The sequence below is a fragment of the Mugil cephalus genome, chromosome 20 (assembly GCF_022458985.1).
Source record: "Mugil cephalus isolate CIBA_MC_2020 chromosome 20, CIBA_Mcephalus_1.1, whole genome shotgun sequence".
Classification (NCBI taxonomy): domain Eukaryota; kingdom Metazoa; phylum Chordata; class Actinopteri; order Mugiliformes; family Mugilidae; genus Mugil; species Mugil cephalus.
Window position 1 is genome coordinate 2,135,119 of NC_061789.1, and position 14,858 is coordinate 2,149,976.

Genomic DNA, 14,858 nt, shown 5'->3' on the forward strand with positions numbered 1-14,858 from the left:
TCTCTGCAGCCCTGAGGTTCTCCAGCAGGCTGTTCCACAGTCAGGGGCCATAATAACTGAATGCCACCTCCCCGTGTGTCTTAGATCTAACTTGTGGAATAGTAAAAAGGCTGGTGGTGGAAGACCTCAGGGACGAGAGGCCTGTTGCTCCTCTGTGATGGTTCATGTTCATGTGGAGCTATGCTATCTAGTAAATGCATTTTTGTCACTAAATTAACACATATTGATTTTTTTTTATTATTACATTTTAGTCAAAGAGCTTCAAGCTTAATAAAACTCATTCCTTAAAAGAGACAACCACTAAATGTTTAACACCATTTGTCCTTTTACATTTCCAGCCTGAAGACTGATGATCATCTTTTCTCCTTTTTGTCTGAGAACAGAAGCTTCTATATGAACTCAGCAGAGTATTATGAGTACGGCTGAGGACAGAAGGTTTATATTATTTCATGCTCTCATCTGATCCACAATCAGCTTTGTGGAGTGCAGTGAGGCGGAGCAGAGCTTTGAACTGCTGTATGTTCCTTTTTAAACCTGCAGAGGGAGCTCTATGCAAAGTTTTGCTCCTTTATAAACACATCATCTGGAACTCTCATGACATCTGTGACAGAGCAGTTTGGAGACTTTTATTAAATCTGACAAACACTCTGATCATAAAGAGTTCAAATATGGAAAATATACTTTCCTGGAGTTTGTTCTTTATAGTTAGTGTTCACGGTAAGAAAATAATTTCTGCTCTAAAACACTGAAGACTTTTTCTGTTAATATCACAGAGTGATAGATGGTGATCACAACTTCTTTGTTTCCAGGAGTTTGGAGTGAGATCAAACTGGACCAGTCTCCCTCTGAGGTGAAGAGACCTGGAGAGACAGCGACGATGTCATGTGTAATTTCTGGTTACAGCATGACGAGCAACAATATTCACTGGATACGACAGAAACCAGGGAAAGCTCTTGAGTGGATTGGTTGGATGAACACAGGTCGTAACTCTGCTAACTATGGCAGGGCCTAAAAGCAGCCCCCCACATGTCCAATGTCACGTGGGATAAATCTGCAAAGTGCAAAAACTAGATTAAAGACATTAAACTCTGTATTTTTCAATATAATGAACTACTATTCTGAATTTTCACTGTTTTAGTCAGAGCGGTGGACATAACTCAGCACTGAGGCCCAGGACTAAACTACAGATAACTATTCCAGGTTGTTCATAAAATGAGTCTAAGAAACTCAATTACCATCAGGCCTCGTGGCTCGCCCATGTGCTGGAGTAGATTTCGTTCTTGCTTGTGCAACTAAGCATGTGCTGATATTGGTTTCAGTTAATTTGAGTTAAGGACAGAAACACACGGAAACTAAACCAACCTTCTGCCTGTAATCTGGAGTTGACTTCAATGTTATTATTTTTTTACAGTATATAAAGCAATAGTTTGAGAGAGGTAAGGCTAAACTTGTAGAAAATGTTGATGACCAGTGGCAAAAGTTGGTTTAACTGCTCAGGAACATTTCCATATTGTTAACCATGTTGCGGTACAACAGCTGTGTTCATAAATGTAGCATTTTAAAGCTTTTTCTCAGGATCTTTGTCATTTGACTATGAGGAAAAGTGTCCACTTACAATCCATGACTCCCACCATCAAATACAGGTTCAGCACCATTTACCAAAAAAAGCAATAATAATAACTTATTCTACATTGTATTTAACAATTTCATCAAAGGGGTGTGACCAAAGAGGAGGAGGAGTCCATGCAAACTCTGAACTCTTCCATCTTTACATATGTGTTGCAGAGTTTAAGACTAAATCACTGACATAGACACTGTAGACTGGACTGAGACAAACAACTTTCACAATGATCACTACTGACTTTGTGCTTGTTTTCCTTTTCCTGTCAGTTAACTGGGACGGTAAGAACCAAACATTTTCTTTAGAGAGATGGTGATAAAAAAGACGTATCTACATGACAGTAGGTAATGAGATGTGTGTCCGCAGGTACTGAGGGTCAAACGCTGACTGAGTCTGGACCAGTGGTTAAAAGACCTGGAGAATCCCACACACTGACCTGTACATATTCAGGGTTCAGTAGTGATATATATGCTGCTTGGGTCAGACAGGCTCCTGGAAAAGGACTGGAGTGGATCAGTTACATCAATACTGATAGTAGCAGCAAATTCTACTCTCAGTCAGTTCAAGGCCGATTCACCATCTCCAGAGACAACAGCAGAAAGCAGGTGTTTCTGCAGATGAACAGTCTGAAGACTGAAGATTCTGCTGTGTATTGAAGTTGGTTGAGCAGCTGTACAAAAACCTCCAGTATTCTTCTCATGATGAGTTACAGCTTCTGCATGAAGGAATCTTTTATTTTCTTAATAACTCCTTTATGATTTGTTAGTACACTGTAGTGCAGGATTAAGCAGTACGGAAGATGAGATGAGATGTATTTATTTCAAGAATGAAATGAAAAATAAATAGACCAACACTGATGCTTCATATGTTTGACTGGATTCAAACTCAGTGACGTCGTCTCTACTCAGATATGAAAACTTCACATCAGACTGTGGAGGAAACACAACATCAGACTCAACATGTTTCCTGTAGCTCTGCTGCTGCTGTTGGCAGCTGGATCCTGTGAGTCTCTCTGGGTTTGTCTCAGTCAACAGTTCTACTTTTAAAGTTGATCATTTTATAGTAAACATTTTCTTCTTTTAACAGGTGTGAAGTGTCAAACGTTGACACAGCCAGCCTCTGTGACTGTGCAGCCAGGTCAACGTCTGACCATCACCTGTCGGGTCTCTTATTCTCTTAGCAGTGCTTGGACAGCTTGGATCAGACAACCTGCAGGAAAAGGACTGGAGTGGATTGGGATGAAATATACTGGAGAATCACGCTACAAAGATTCACTAAAGAACAAGTTCAGTATCGACTTAGACTCTTCCAGCAAAACAGTGACTCTAAATGGACAGAATGTGCAGCCTGAAGACTCTGCTGTGTATTACTGTGCCAGAGACTCACAGTGGTTAGAGTGACCAGAGAGACTGTACAAAAACTTCCAACTATTTATTTTCTCTAGCACCTCCAGAGGGCAGTAGAAGACCTAAAACAGGGGTGGCCAACCAGGCAGAGACCAAGAGCCACATGTTTTACTGTGTTATGGCAAAAAGCCACATCATACATACACATGGGCACACATGAACATCACCCCATCCCTTCCTCACACACACACACACACACACACACACACACACACACACACACACACACATTTGCTCGGCCAAATGTCACACACCAACGGTGACAATGACAGAAATTGACTCCTACAGTACAATGAGAGGCCAGTCATTTCCAACAATGAACACTGTGTGCACTGTCTCACACAGACAAACTCTCAGTTCAACCAAGTCCACAAACAAAAATATTATAATTTAGAATAGCTTTTTTCTTTTACTATGCATGTTACTTATTACTTACTTAGTGAGCTGGAGTGGCGCTGACGATTTGAAGCTTTTAAATGCGCTAATGACGCCTGTCATAAGGCAGAATGGCTTGCCATTACGTTAAACAAAAATATATGAACTCTCCCACTGTTAAAAACGTCCTTTGTTCATCTTCATATTTTCGTTTTGCTGTGCATTTTTCCCTGCCGTTTTGAGAGCGAACTTGACACAAATTGTTTACTGAAATGCTCTTGCTCCTACTGGGAAACTTTGAGGTATTTTCATCCAACGCACATGCGCGTTGGACGAAAATACCGTATTGAACTCAAGCGAAGCGAAATTTCGATATGAACGTAAGAGCCGCATGGGACCTGGCAAAGAAGCCGCATGCGGCTCGGGAGCCGCGGGTTGGCCAGCCCTGGCCTAAAATATGAAGTTAACTCAAGCACTAAAGACATCAACCAGCTGATGATGAGCTTTGTTACTGCCCATTATAGTGGTGATAGATCATCAGTCATTAAGAGGCTGGTTCACCGTCTCTAGACGACAGCAGGTGAATCTGAAGATTCATTATGTTTATCAAAAGAGGGAGGGATGCTGGAGAAAAACTGAACACATGAAACAGCCTGAAGACTGCTGACTTCTCCCCTTAATTAATTAGAATCTAAAATATGGATAATATCAAACTATTTGTCATACTTATCTAAGTTGCTGTGCTTCTTTTATCTTACAATATTCTGATTTAGATTCAGACTTCTGTGAAACCCATGTGAATAATGACAGCATGTTTCTATCTATTTTTAGAAATACGAAACATTGTACTGATACATCACTGATGAATGGATTTGGCAGCTTCTCTTCATTTCATTTTTCCATATTTTAAACTGTGAAGTGAACCTCAGAGCTCTCTTCAGTACAGCTCCAGTATCATATGTTTTGATGGCAGTTAATAAGGGATTTTGAATATTCAATGCAGTAATAACTGAAAAAAAAAAAAAAAAACTTATGACCCATGTGTTTGTAGAAGTCATGTTACTTCAGAGGAGATGGAAGCTGAATGATAAATGTATCATGTATTTACATATTTTGTTCATAGTTATCCAGCTGGATTAAATTTAAATATGTGATTTTTTATTAACATATTTAGTCTGACTTCTCTATCTGTTTAGCATTTTTCTTTGATTGATGTTGATTCTTGGACCAACATGAATGACTTTAAAGAGAATGCCTCAGGTAACTGAACACAATCCTTCAATGTGACTTTAATAGATGGAGTGATGTAGGAGGAGCTGACTGTAACCAAATTGTCACAGGGCTCCAGTCGACATCATATTTAAAGGGGAGTTGAAAATCTACTAATCACACTGTCAACATGGCTGACAGAAAGCTGGCACTCTTGGTGGTTGCTCTGTTTGTTTGGAGTGGTGCTGAAGGTTGGACCATAACAGAGTCTGAACCAGTGGTTAAAAGACCTGGAGAGTCTCACAGACTGACCTGTACAACATCTGGACTGTCATTCAGTGGCAACTGGATGGGCTGGATCAGACAGGCTCCTGGAAAAGGACTGGAGTGGGTTGCTACTCATTATGATGCGAGCAACATTTACTACTCTCAGTCATTTAGAGGCCGGTTCACCATCTCCAGAGACAACAGCAGAGAACAGCTGTTTCTGCAGATGAACAGTCTGAAGACTGAAGATTCTGCTGTTTATTATTGTGCTCGAGACACAGTGAATGAAGTTGGTTGAGCAGCTGTACAAAAACCTCCACAGACAATAAACAGAAATGTGACTGACAGACAGTTTGGTTTTCTTGTACACAATGCATTCCTGTATGTTCTGGCGACCTGTCCAGGATGTACCCCGCCTCTTGACAGCTGTGACAGGCTCCACAAACCCCCAGGATCCTAGTGACGATATTTCACTGTTATCTGTAAATTCAATATTTTTGCATTTTATATAAAAAATCTAATTTTATTTTCATCATGCCATTATATCACTCATATTAACACTCTTTCAATAGTCAAAAACTATCCAATATAAGATATAAAAATAGGTTACAACTAAATTTTATTAATGATAACTTTGTCTTATTACAAACGTGAAACGTCAACAGTAAAAAATAAATAAATAAATAAATTTAAAGCATTTTTGTGACTTTGCGACACAAAACTTTAAACTTTAAATAACATAGACATTAGTTCCCCAGTCTTACCGAACATAGAAAAGTATAAAAGCACACTATATTTTCTTACTTGAATGCTGCCTTGTTTGTTTATTATATAGCTTTCCTATTTTTATTATATTTTTTATACTATTTTGTTCTTTATCCCACCCATTTGTGCACTGTGTGCAATGTCCATGTGATTGCTGAATGTCTCTGCTGCTGTTAACAATGAGACTTTCCCCATTGTGGGATGAATAAGTCATATCATATCTTATCTTTTATCTTTAATGAGCATCTGAAGATCAAATAAGGTGGCATGATTTTTTAAAGCTGATCACGATCAGACAGTGACAGACTTTAGATTTGATCAAATGATCTCAATGTGACATGACTTTAAAAACTGAATCTAACAAGACATTCATGTCTTGTCCAATAATACTATTTTTCGTCCATCATTATTGAATACATAGCATGAAGTTTTTCTTTTTCTTTTCATTTAAATAATGAACAATTCATTTGAAATGAGCAAACACCGTGTGTCTGCTAGATGTAACAGTCGAGATGTCAAAACACAGCTGGGAAAATCCCCAAAATGTTCTAATGAATAAAATATAATAATGTAACAAAATAATCAAAGCGAACATTTTTTGCAACAATTATACTAGAGATCACAAAATCAGCTTTATATATATATATATATATATATAAAGCTGATTTTGTGCTTTATATATATATATATTTTATAATCAGCTTTATATATATATATATATATATATATATATAATTATGTGTCTTTCCTGTGTCTTTTCATCCGAGGAGTTCCTATGTGTGTATGCACAAATGGCAAACAAAATTTCTTGGTTCTTGAGTTTTCTGAAGATTAGATACAGTTGGGGTTGATTTTTTTCTGGTCAGTCATGACTATAACTCAATATTAAAAAAACAAAAACAAAAAAAGCATCCAGCTGCATCCTTCCTGACTGAACTGACTTCCTGACTGAAGATTCTGCTGTTTATTATTGCGCTCAAGACACAGTGAATGAAGTTGGTTGTGAAGTTGGTGAATGGAGCTGTACAAAAACTCAACTAATCCTCTTTTCACGTCCATGTAATATACTTTAATGTAATGTAACATTTGTTGTGTTGGATTTCCAGTCTGAATCCAGCCTAGCAGCATACTACACATACGCATACTCCTGAAGTAACAATGCCTACAAAAAACCACACTAATCTCTTATGTGAGAAGCACTGAAGCATGTCAGGCTCTGAAAACCACTTTCACACTGAATAATAGGCATTTAACAATGAGACAATCAATAAAAATATTTTGTCATGACTCACAGCAACACCTGCATCTGTAGGAAGACAGCACTGACAACAGAAACTTAAGTCTAAGTTGACTTTAAAAACCTCTGTATAAAACTATATTCAACATTTCCACTTTCACCTAAACTAACTAGTTATTATAAAACATATGAGTTTAATGAATGAACATGTATAAACAATTTCACACACTGTTTAAACCTCCAACTAATTTGAAGTCCAACTGACTCCAGTTAGACCAACACTGATGTGCCACATGTTTGATTGTATGCAAACTCAGTGACCTCATTTGTTCATCAGCTATAAAAACTTGACATCAGACTGTGGAGTGGAGTTCACAGTAAGTCAGCTTCATCAACAAACATGTTTCCTGTAGCTCTGTTACTGCTCCTAGCAGCTGGATGTGAGTCTCTTTACATGATAGTTAACACATGTTATTTTTTAATAGAACCTGATCATTTGATAGAAAACATTTTCTTCTTTTAACAGGTGTGAAGTGTGAAACATTGACACAGCCAGCCTCTGTGACTGTGCAGCCAGGTCAACGTCTGACCATCACCTGTCAGGTCTCTTATTCTGTTGGCAGCTACTACACAGGTTGGATCAGACAACCTGCAGGAAAAGGACTGGAGTGGATTGGGATCAAATATACTGGAGATTCATACTACAAAGATTCACTAAAGAACAAGTTCAGTATCGACTTAGACTCTTCCAGCGGCACAGTGACTCTAAATGGACAGAATGTGCAGCCTGAAGACTCTGCTGTGTATTATTGTGCCAGATAGTCACAGTGGTTAAAATGAACCGAGAGGTTGTACAAAAACACCACAGAAAACATTTTCACTACAACCTCCAGGTGGCAGTCGAGGATATGATTTATAGACGACAATAAATGAACACTGTGAATAAATATGTCACAAACATGAACACTAAGAAAGTACCAGATGACCTTGTGGTTAATGCAGTCTGTCTTTTCGGTAATTTAAGGTTTATGCTATGTCATAACAATAATATTAACAACAATAATCATAGGGTGGCAGTAGCTTAGGAGGTAGAGCAGTTGTCCAACAACCGAAAGGTTGCCAGGTGTATGCTCCCTGGAGTATGATTACAAGTGAGTGATGTTGGTGGTGGTCAGAGAGGCCGCAGGTGCAAATTACCAGCCACTTTTCTGTGTCAGTCAGCCCCAGGGCAGCTGTGACTACTGAAATAGTTTACAATCACCAGGATGTGAAAGTGAGCGAAAGAATAATGCATCCAATTGTAAGTACTTTGAGTATCTAAAAAGGAAAAGTGCAATATAAAACCAATCCATTATTATTAATTATACACAGTCTACATTATAATGTGAATTCAGCACAAAGAGACTGTTCTCTAGATCCTGAGAGGAGGAGTCAATGCAAAACAAAGATGTCTTCCACCTCTACTTATCTGACTGCAGAGAGGATGACAGAGAACAGTGGACACACAGTTTAACATGATGGACTGTAGGGCAGGACTGCTGCTTTTAACTATCTGCTGGGCAGGTCAACACTTTCACTCATCTTCATGTTACATAGCTTTGATTTGAGTCAGCAGCTTATTTACCTTGATGCTTTTTATTCTCTTGACAGGTGTTGATGGTCAGACTCTGACACAATCTGAACCAGTGGTTAAAAGACCTGGAGAATCCCACACACTGACCTGTACAGGATCTGGATTCACATTCAGCAGCTCCTATATGGCTTGGGTCAGACAGGCTCCTGGAAAAGGACTGGAATGGATCAGTTACATCTATACTGGTGGTAGCACCAAATACTACTCCCAGTCAGTTCAAGGCCGGTTCACCATCTCCAGAGACGACAGCAAAGAACAGCTGTTTCTGCAGATGAACAGTCTGAAGACTGAAGATTCTGCTGTTTATTATTGTGCTCGAGACTCACAGTGACTGAAGTTGGTTGAGCAGCTGTACAAAAACCTCCAAACCTCTTCAGTGACCCTTACACACATAGAAATGACACAATTTATTTCCTTTTTTGGATACATTTTGGGGGCATTACTTTATGAATTATTATTTAATAATCCTGTTATCTTTAAATGTATTAACACATTCTATATGTGGTGAACAATTTGATCCCAACAATAAAATCCTCCAGAAAATTATTATTATTAAAATTGTTCATGTGTCTGTTACATCCAGAATACGCAGAAGTTTGTATATTTACTGGTGGTTGACAGACAGCAGGAGGGTCAATGGACGTCTCATTATCAGGGTCCTCCTCAACAATGTTCTATGTCTCAGACCCATTCTCAGATTGAGAGAGAGTAGAGAGATAGAGCACACAGATAGAGAACCTAGAGGAATTCATGAAGTTTAAAAGGCAGCTATCCAGATTTTATATGTTACTTCAGCCTGTGTTGAGTGAACTATCAATATCTTTGCAGGAACCATATTTTCGTCCAACCACAGCATGATAGGTCAGGGCTCTAAAGCTGGTTGAAGAATAAGTGCCCGTTATAGTGACCTTAGAATCATCAAAAACAATCAGAAGTAATGATTGTAAATCTTGTTTTGTGCAACTAAGATAACCTGGGGTCAAATTGACAGCGTTTGGACAGCTTGGATCAGACAACCTTCAGGAAAAGGACTGGAGTAAAATCTGGTTGACTGGCTTAAGAGAAGCCAAAGATATTATAGCTCAGCAATGAAGACCTCCTCATGACATTTCCAGGACTCATATGACTCATATTGGAAATGTCTTCAGCAAGAGTCAACAAGGCAAAGTCAAAAACAATAATATAGAAGAATTTCATTTCTGATTCAACTGACCTTTTGCCGTGATAAGTGCAAAAGATTATGAATACAGAATGGTTCTTGGTCGGCTGAGAGATGGATGGGTTGGATGGGATAACTAATATAAACTGAATGAGAAAAGCATATTCTGTCCACTTTTAGCAATGACAAAATAAATGTCATGATAACAACCGATTGAAAAAAAAAAAAAAAACACTTTTTTCTCAATTTTGCATTTAGAAAAAAAAATATCCTTTTTAAAAATATCTCTCCTGTTTGTTTGTGGCTACTATCAGCACAATGAAACCAATATTCACAAAGATTAATACATATTTATTTATTTCATCATTACTTTTTTCAGACATCAACTCGCTCACTGAAAGCATTCAAATCATTTATTGCCAACCTTTTTACAGTTTTTATATTATATACATGATCTTAGAACTAACATTTATTGGCTCCTAATCTTTATACTCAATGTGCATTTGCTGTTAAAATGTCCCATTTACTAATCTTAATATTTCCGAAGACAACTTTCCTGAAATGTTTAGAGCAAAATCCATGTGTGGATTATTATATAACATCAACACCATATTCACTCTACAAAGACCTTACTGGCTCTAGTTAAACAACACTGATGCTCCATATGGTTGACTGGATGCAAATTAAGTGACGTCGTCTCTACTCAGATATAAAAACTTCACATCAGACTGTGGAGGAACACAACATCAGACTCAACATGTTTCCTGTAGCTCTGCTGCTGCTGTTGGCAGCTGGATCCTGTGAGTCTCTCTGGGTTTGTCTCAGTCACTAGTTCTTCTTTTAAAGTTGATCATTTGATAGAAAACATTTTCTTCTTTTAACAGGTGTGAAGTGTCAAACGTTGACACAGCCAGCCTCTGTGACTGTGCAGCCAGGTCAACGTCTGACCATCACCTGTCAGGTCTCTTATTCTGTTAGTAGCTATTGGACAGCTTGGATCAGACAACCTGCAGGAAAAGGACTGGAGTGGATTGGGAGGAGAGTTGGATCTTCTACAAACTATAAAGATTCACTAAAGAACAAGTTCAGCATTGACTTAGACTCTTCCAGAAACACAGTGACTCTAAATGGACAGAATGTGCAGCCTGAAGACTCTGCTGTGTATTACTGTGCCAGAGACTCACAATAACACAAACCATCAGTATACCTGAACAAAAACCTCTCAGTGCCTGAACACTTGGAACATGAAGCCACCAGAGGAGGAGCCCTCACACCACTAATGATTTCAGTTGTGTTTACTGTTACTGACCAAACAGAAACAGTCTTTAGATTTAATCAAATGATTTCAATGTGACATCACATTAAACACTTAATTTAACAACATATTCATCATAAAGAAGTGAATTTCTATTCCATCATTATTGAATAAATAGCATATAGTTATCATTTTTCTTTTTATTTAAATAATGTTACTTCGGGCAAAGAGGGTCTTGCTCAGCATTCCATCATAGTGTATAGGAACCTAAACACAAAAAAAAGAGAAAGAAAGAAAAGAAAAAAATCATGACAAAAACAATATTGATTCAACAACTAAACACATAATAATGTGTTTATAAATGCAAAGCATAAGGTGAGACTGGGTATTTAGTGTCACTTTGTTTGAAACACTAGAGGGTGCTATCTAGGACCAGCCACCTGTAATTTCTAGTGTTTGACAACTTTCCTTGTGACATCACTGTGTCACTCACTGCAGGACTGGACAGCTCCTAAGGACCCCTCTCTACTTTCAGGCTGACACAAGGAAGGTCACTTCAGCGCTGGACAGCTCCTCTGATGGACAATATAGACGAATACCAACTCAGAAAAACTAAACCCCAGAGATTCTGGGACCACTTTGCTTATGACAAACATCTGTAAAAGAACCCCCTCCTTCCATGGACGATCAGGGAAATACATCACAATGACCTACAGGTGGGAGCAAAACATAATGAATGAGATCATAGAGAATGGAATACAGACACACACTAGAAAAGGAGCAGCTGTGGTTGTGGTTTGTGCCTTCCTGTTTCATGCAGTTCCCAATAACAAGTTGTTTTTTGGATAATAAATAGAAATTAATGATCTTTTACAGCAGTGCTGAATGACCCACAAACTGCAGGTGGACATTTATACATGACATTCAAATATAAAACTGGCCCACATGCTGCCAAGAATAACAAAATGAATAAACTTACAAACTGCAGTAACATATTTAAGATAAGCAGTGAAATATTTATCATTAATACTGAAGTGGATAAACTAGTTGATTTTCCAATAAGTTGTTTGTTTATCAAATTGAGTTGAAGCTCCAAGTTGTAAATATCCAAATCTGGAATAATCATATACAAAGTTGAGTTTTCAGAGATGTGTAAAATATGGTGTGTTTCTCTTTGAGGAGGAGGAGTCAATGCAAAACTGATATCTGTGATGTGTTAATATGTGTTGCAGAGCAAAGGTCAGCTCAGTCTAACATACACACTGCAGACTGGACAAAGACAAGAGACTTTTACAATGATCACACCTGTTATTTTCTTCATCATGTTTTGTACCTTGGCAGGTAAGGACATGAAAATGTGTTGGACAAACAAACTGATGTGAAGACAATGTGACTGAACTAATGAGCTGTTTCCATTTGTGCAGGTACTGAGGGTCAAACACTGACTGAGTCTGAACCAGTGGTTAAAAGACCTGGAGAATCCCACAGACTGACCTGCACATATTCAGGATTCAGTAGTGATATTCATGCTGAATGGATCAGACAGGCCCCTGGAAAAGTACTGGAATGGCTTGCGAATATCAATAATGCTGGTGGTAACATCTGGTACTCTCAGTCAGTTCAAGGCCAGTTCACCATCTCCAGAGACAACAGCAGAAAGCAGGTGTATCTGCAGATGAACAGTTTGAAAACTGAAGATTCTGCTGTTTATTATTGTGCTCGAGAGAATCACAGTGACTGAAGTTGGTTGAGCAGCTGAACAAAAACCTCCACAGACAAAAAACGGCAATGTGACTCAGAGTTTTCTGTGTCAATGTGTGATACTTTATAACAATTTAAGTGCAAGCCATATAAGATATCGGGACTTTGGCAGAATAGGAGGAATGTGAGATGTTGACAATCATAAAAAATTGAAAGTACGGATGTGACTTTGTGAGATGACAGACAGAATACTTAAAATAAATGTTGCTCAGTGATTAGAATGAAACTGGATATTGTCTAAACTAGGACTGATAACTTAGAATTATTAAATTACACATGGTTGTAGTGTTGATGATGATTGGAAAGGACTGACTTGTTGAAAGCAGTTCACCAGTTTCACCAAATATCTGAAGTCTCACAGCTTCCACGTAGAAATGACAAAATGATGATGTTAAAGGAGCTTTAATTGTTAATAGGATTTAAAAAAAAATAATTAAATGGAAAAAATAACAATAGAGGAGTTATTCATAGGAACCTCATCCAAATTAACACAAATTCACTAGTACAACAGAGCAGTTACTGTGCCAGAGCGTCACAGTGGTTAAAGTGAGCAGAGAGACTGTACAAAAACTTCCAAGTATTTATTTTCTCTAGAACCTCCAGGGGGCAGTAGAAGACCTAAAATATGAAGTTCAACAGAAACAGTGAAGACAGTGAAGTTTAACAGCTGATGATGAGCTTTGTTACTCTCTGTTATAGTGGTTATCGATCATCAGTCAGTGAGAGGCCGGTTCACCATTTCTCAAGGCTGAAGATTCTGCTGTTTATTATTGTGCTCGACATTCACAGTGACTAGTTAGTGACTAGTTAGTTTAGTTTGTTATTTTTAACATACCTAAAATAAACTCAACTAAGTACTGTACCAGAGACTTATAATTTAAAATGTGGATATTAGTGAAATACTTAAATAACTAGAGAAGTACAATTGGGCCTTTAGACATCTCACTAAAACTAATCCTTGTATGTGACTTTGATAGATGGAGTGATGTAGGAGGAGCTGACTGTAACCAAATTCTCACAGGGCTCCAGTTGACATCATATTCTTTTGTTGTTGTTTGTTTTGTTTTTTGTTTGTTTTTTTTTTTATTTTCAAAAAGAAGACACATCATAGCTTCAGCATCATATGTTCTGATGGCAGCTGGATGGAAAAAAAATAGAAGACAATGTACCTGATGTGTTGATATTTAGTTGGAGGTCACTTTAAATTAGGTTTTTTTCAAATACTTTACCAAAATCTAAGTTGTTGTCATTCAATTGTAAACCAGAAAGCCAAGATTCAGCTAAAATTATTAAATAAGAATTCAGTGAAGATGAGAAACTATGTTTAAGACGCCAATGTTTACATTTCTCACTCATTTATTTTGTAATGACTGAAAAACTCATGTACAGTAAAATGTATTAATTCTAAACTTAATGAGTCAACTGTAGATCCAAACTTTCCTTCCTGAGAGGAGGAGTCAATGCAAAACAAAGATGTCTTCCACCTCTACTTATCTGACTGCAGAGAGTATGACAGAGAACAGTGGACACACAGTTTAACACGATGGACTGTAGGACAGGACTGCTGCTTTTAACTATCTGCTGGGCAGGTCAACACTTTCACTCATCTTCATGTTAAATAGCTTTGATTTGAGTCAGCAGCTTATTTACCTTGATGATTTTTATTCTCTTGACAGGTGTTGATGGTCAGACTCTGACACAATCTGACCCAGTGGTTAAAAGACCTGGAGAATCCCACACACTGACCTGTACAGGATCTGGATTCACATTCAGCAGCTTCCAGATGGCTTGGGTCAGACAGGCTCCTGGAAAAGGACTGGAGTGGGTTGCCACTATCAGTGATAGTAGTAGTTACATCTACTACTCTCAGTCAGTCCAAGGCCGGTTCACCATCTCCAGAGACAACAACAAAGAACAGGTGTATCTGCAGATGAACAGTCTGAAGACTGAAGATTCTGCTGTTTATTATTGTGCTCGAGAGTCACAGTGACTGAATTTGGTTGAGCAGCTGTACAAAAAACTCCAGTATTCATCAGTGACCCTGACACGCAGATGACATTTTAATTCCATGTTTTGATATTCATATATTTTAATTTATATTTTGGGCATACCCTTATTAATTAATTCTTGACTATCCTGTTACTTTACCTTTATGAACACATTTATGTGT

At 38.0% G+C, this 14,858-nt stretch overlaps 1 protein-coding gene and 1 gene segment (V, D, J or C); both read left to right on the plus strand.

Moving 5' to 3' along the window:
• The window catches only part of LOC124997821, a 284,917-nt gene that overhangs the window by 185,320 nt on the left and 84,739 nt on the right, over positions 1-14,858 (plus strand). The gene's annotated exons all lie outside the window — the stretch shown is intronic.
• Positions 10,424-10,876, plus strand: LOC124998205. The segment is given in 2 exon segments: positions 10,424-10,472; positions 10,557-10,876. Coding segments are annotated over 2 exon segments (348 nt in total).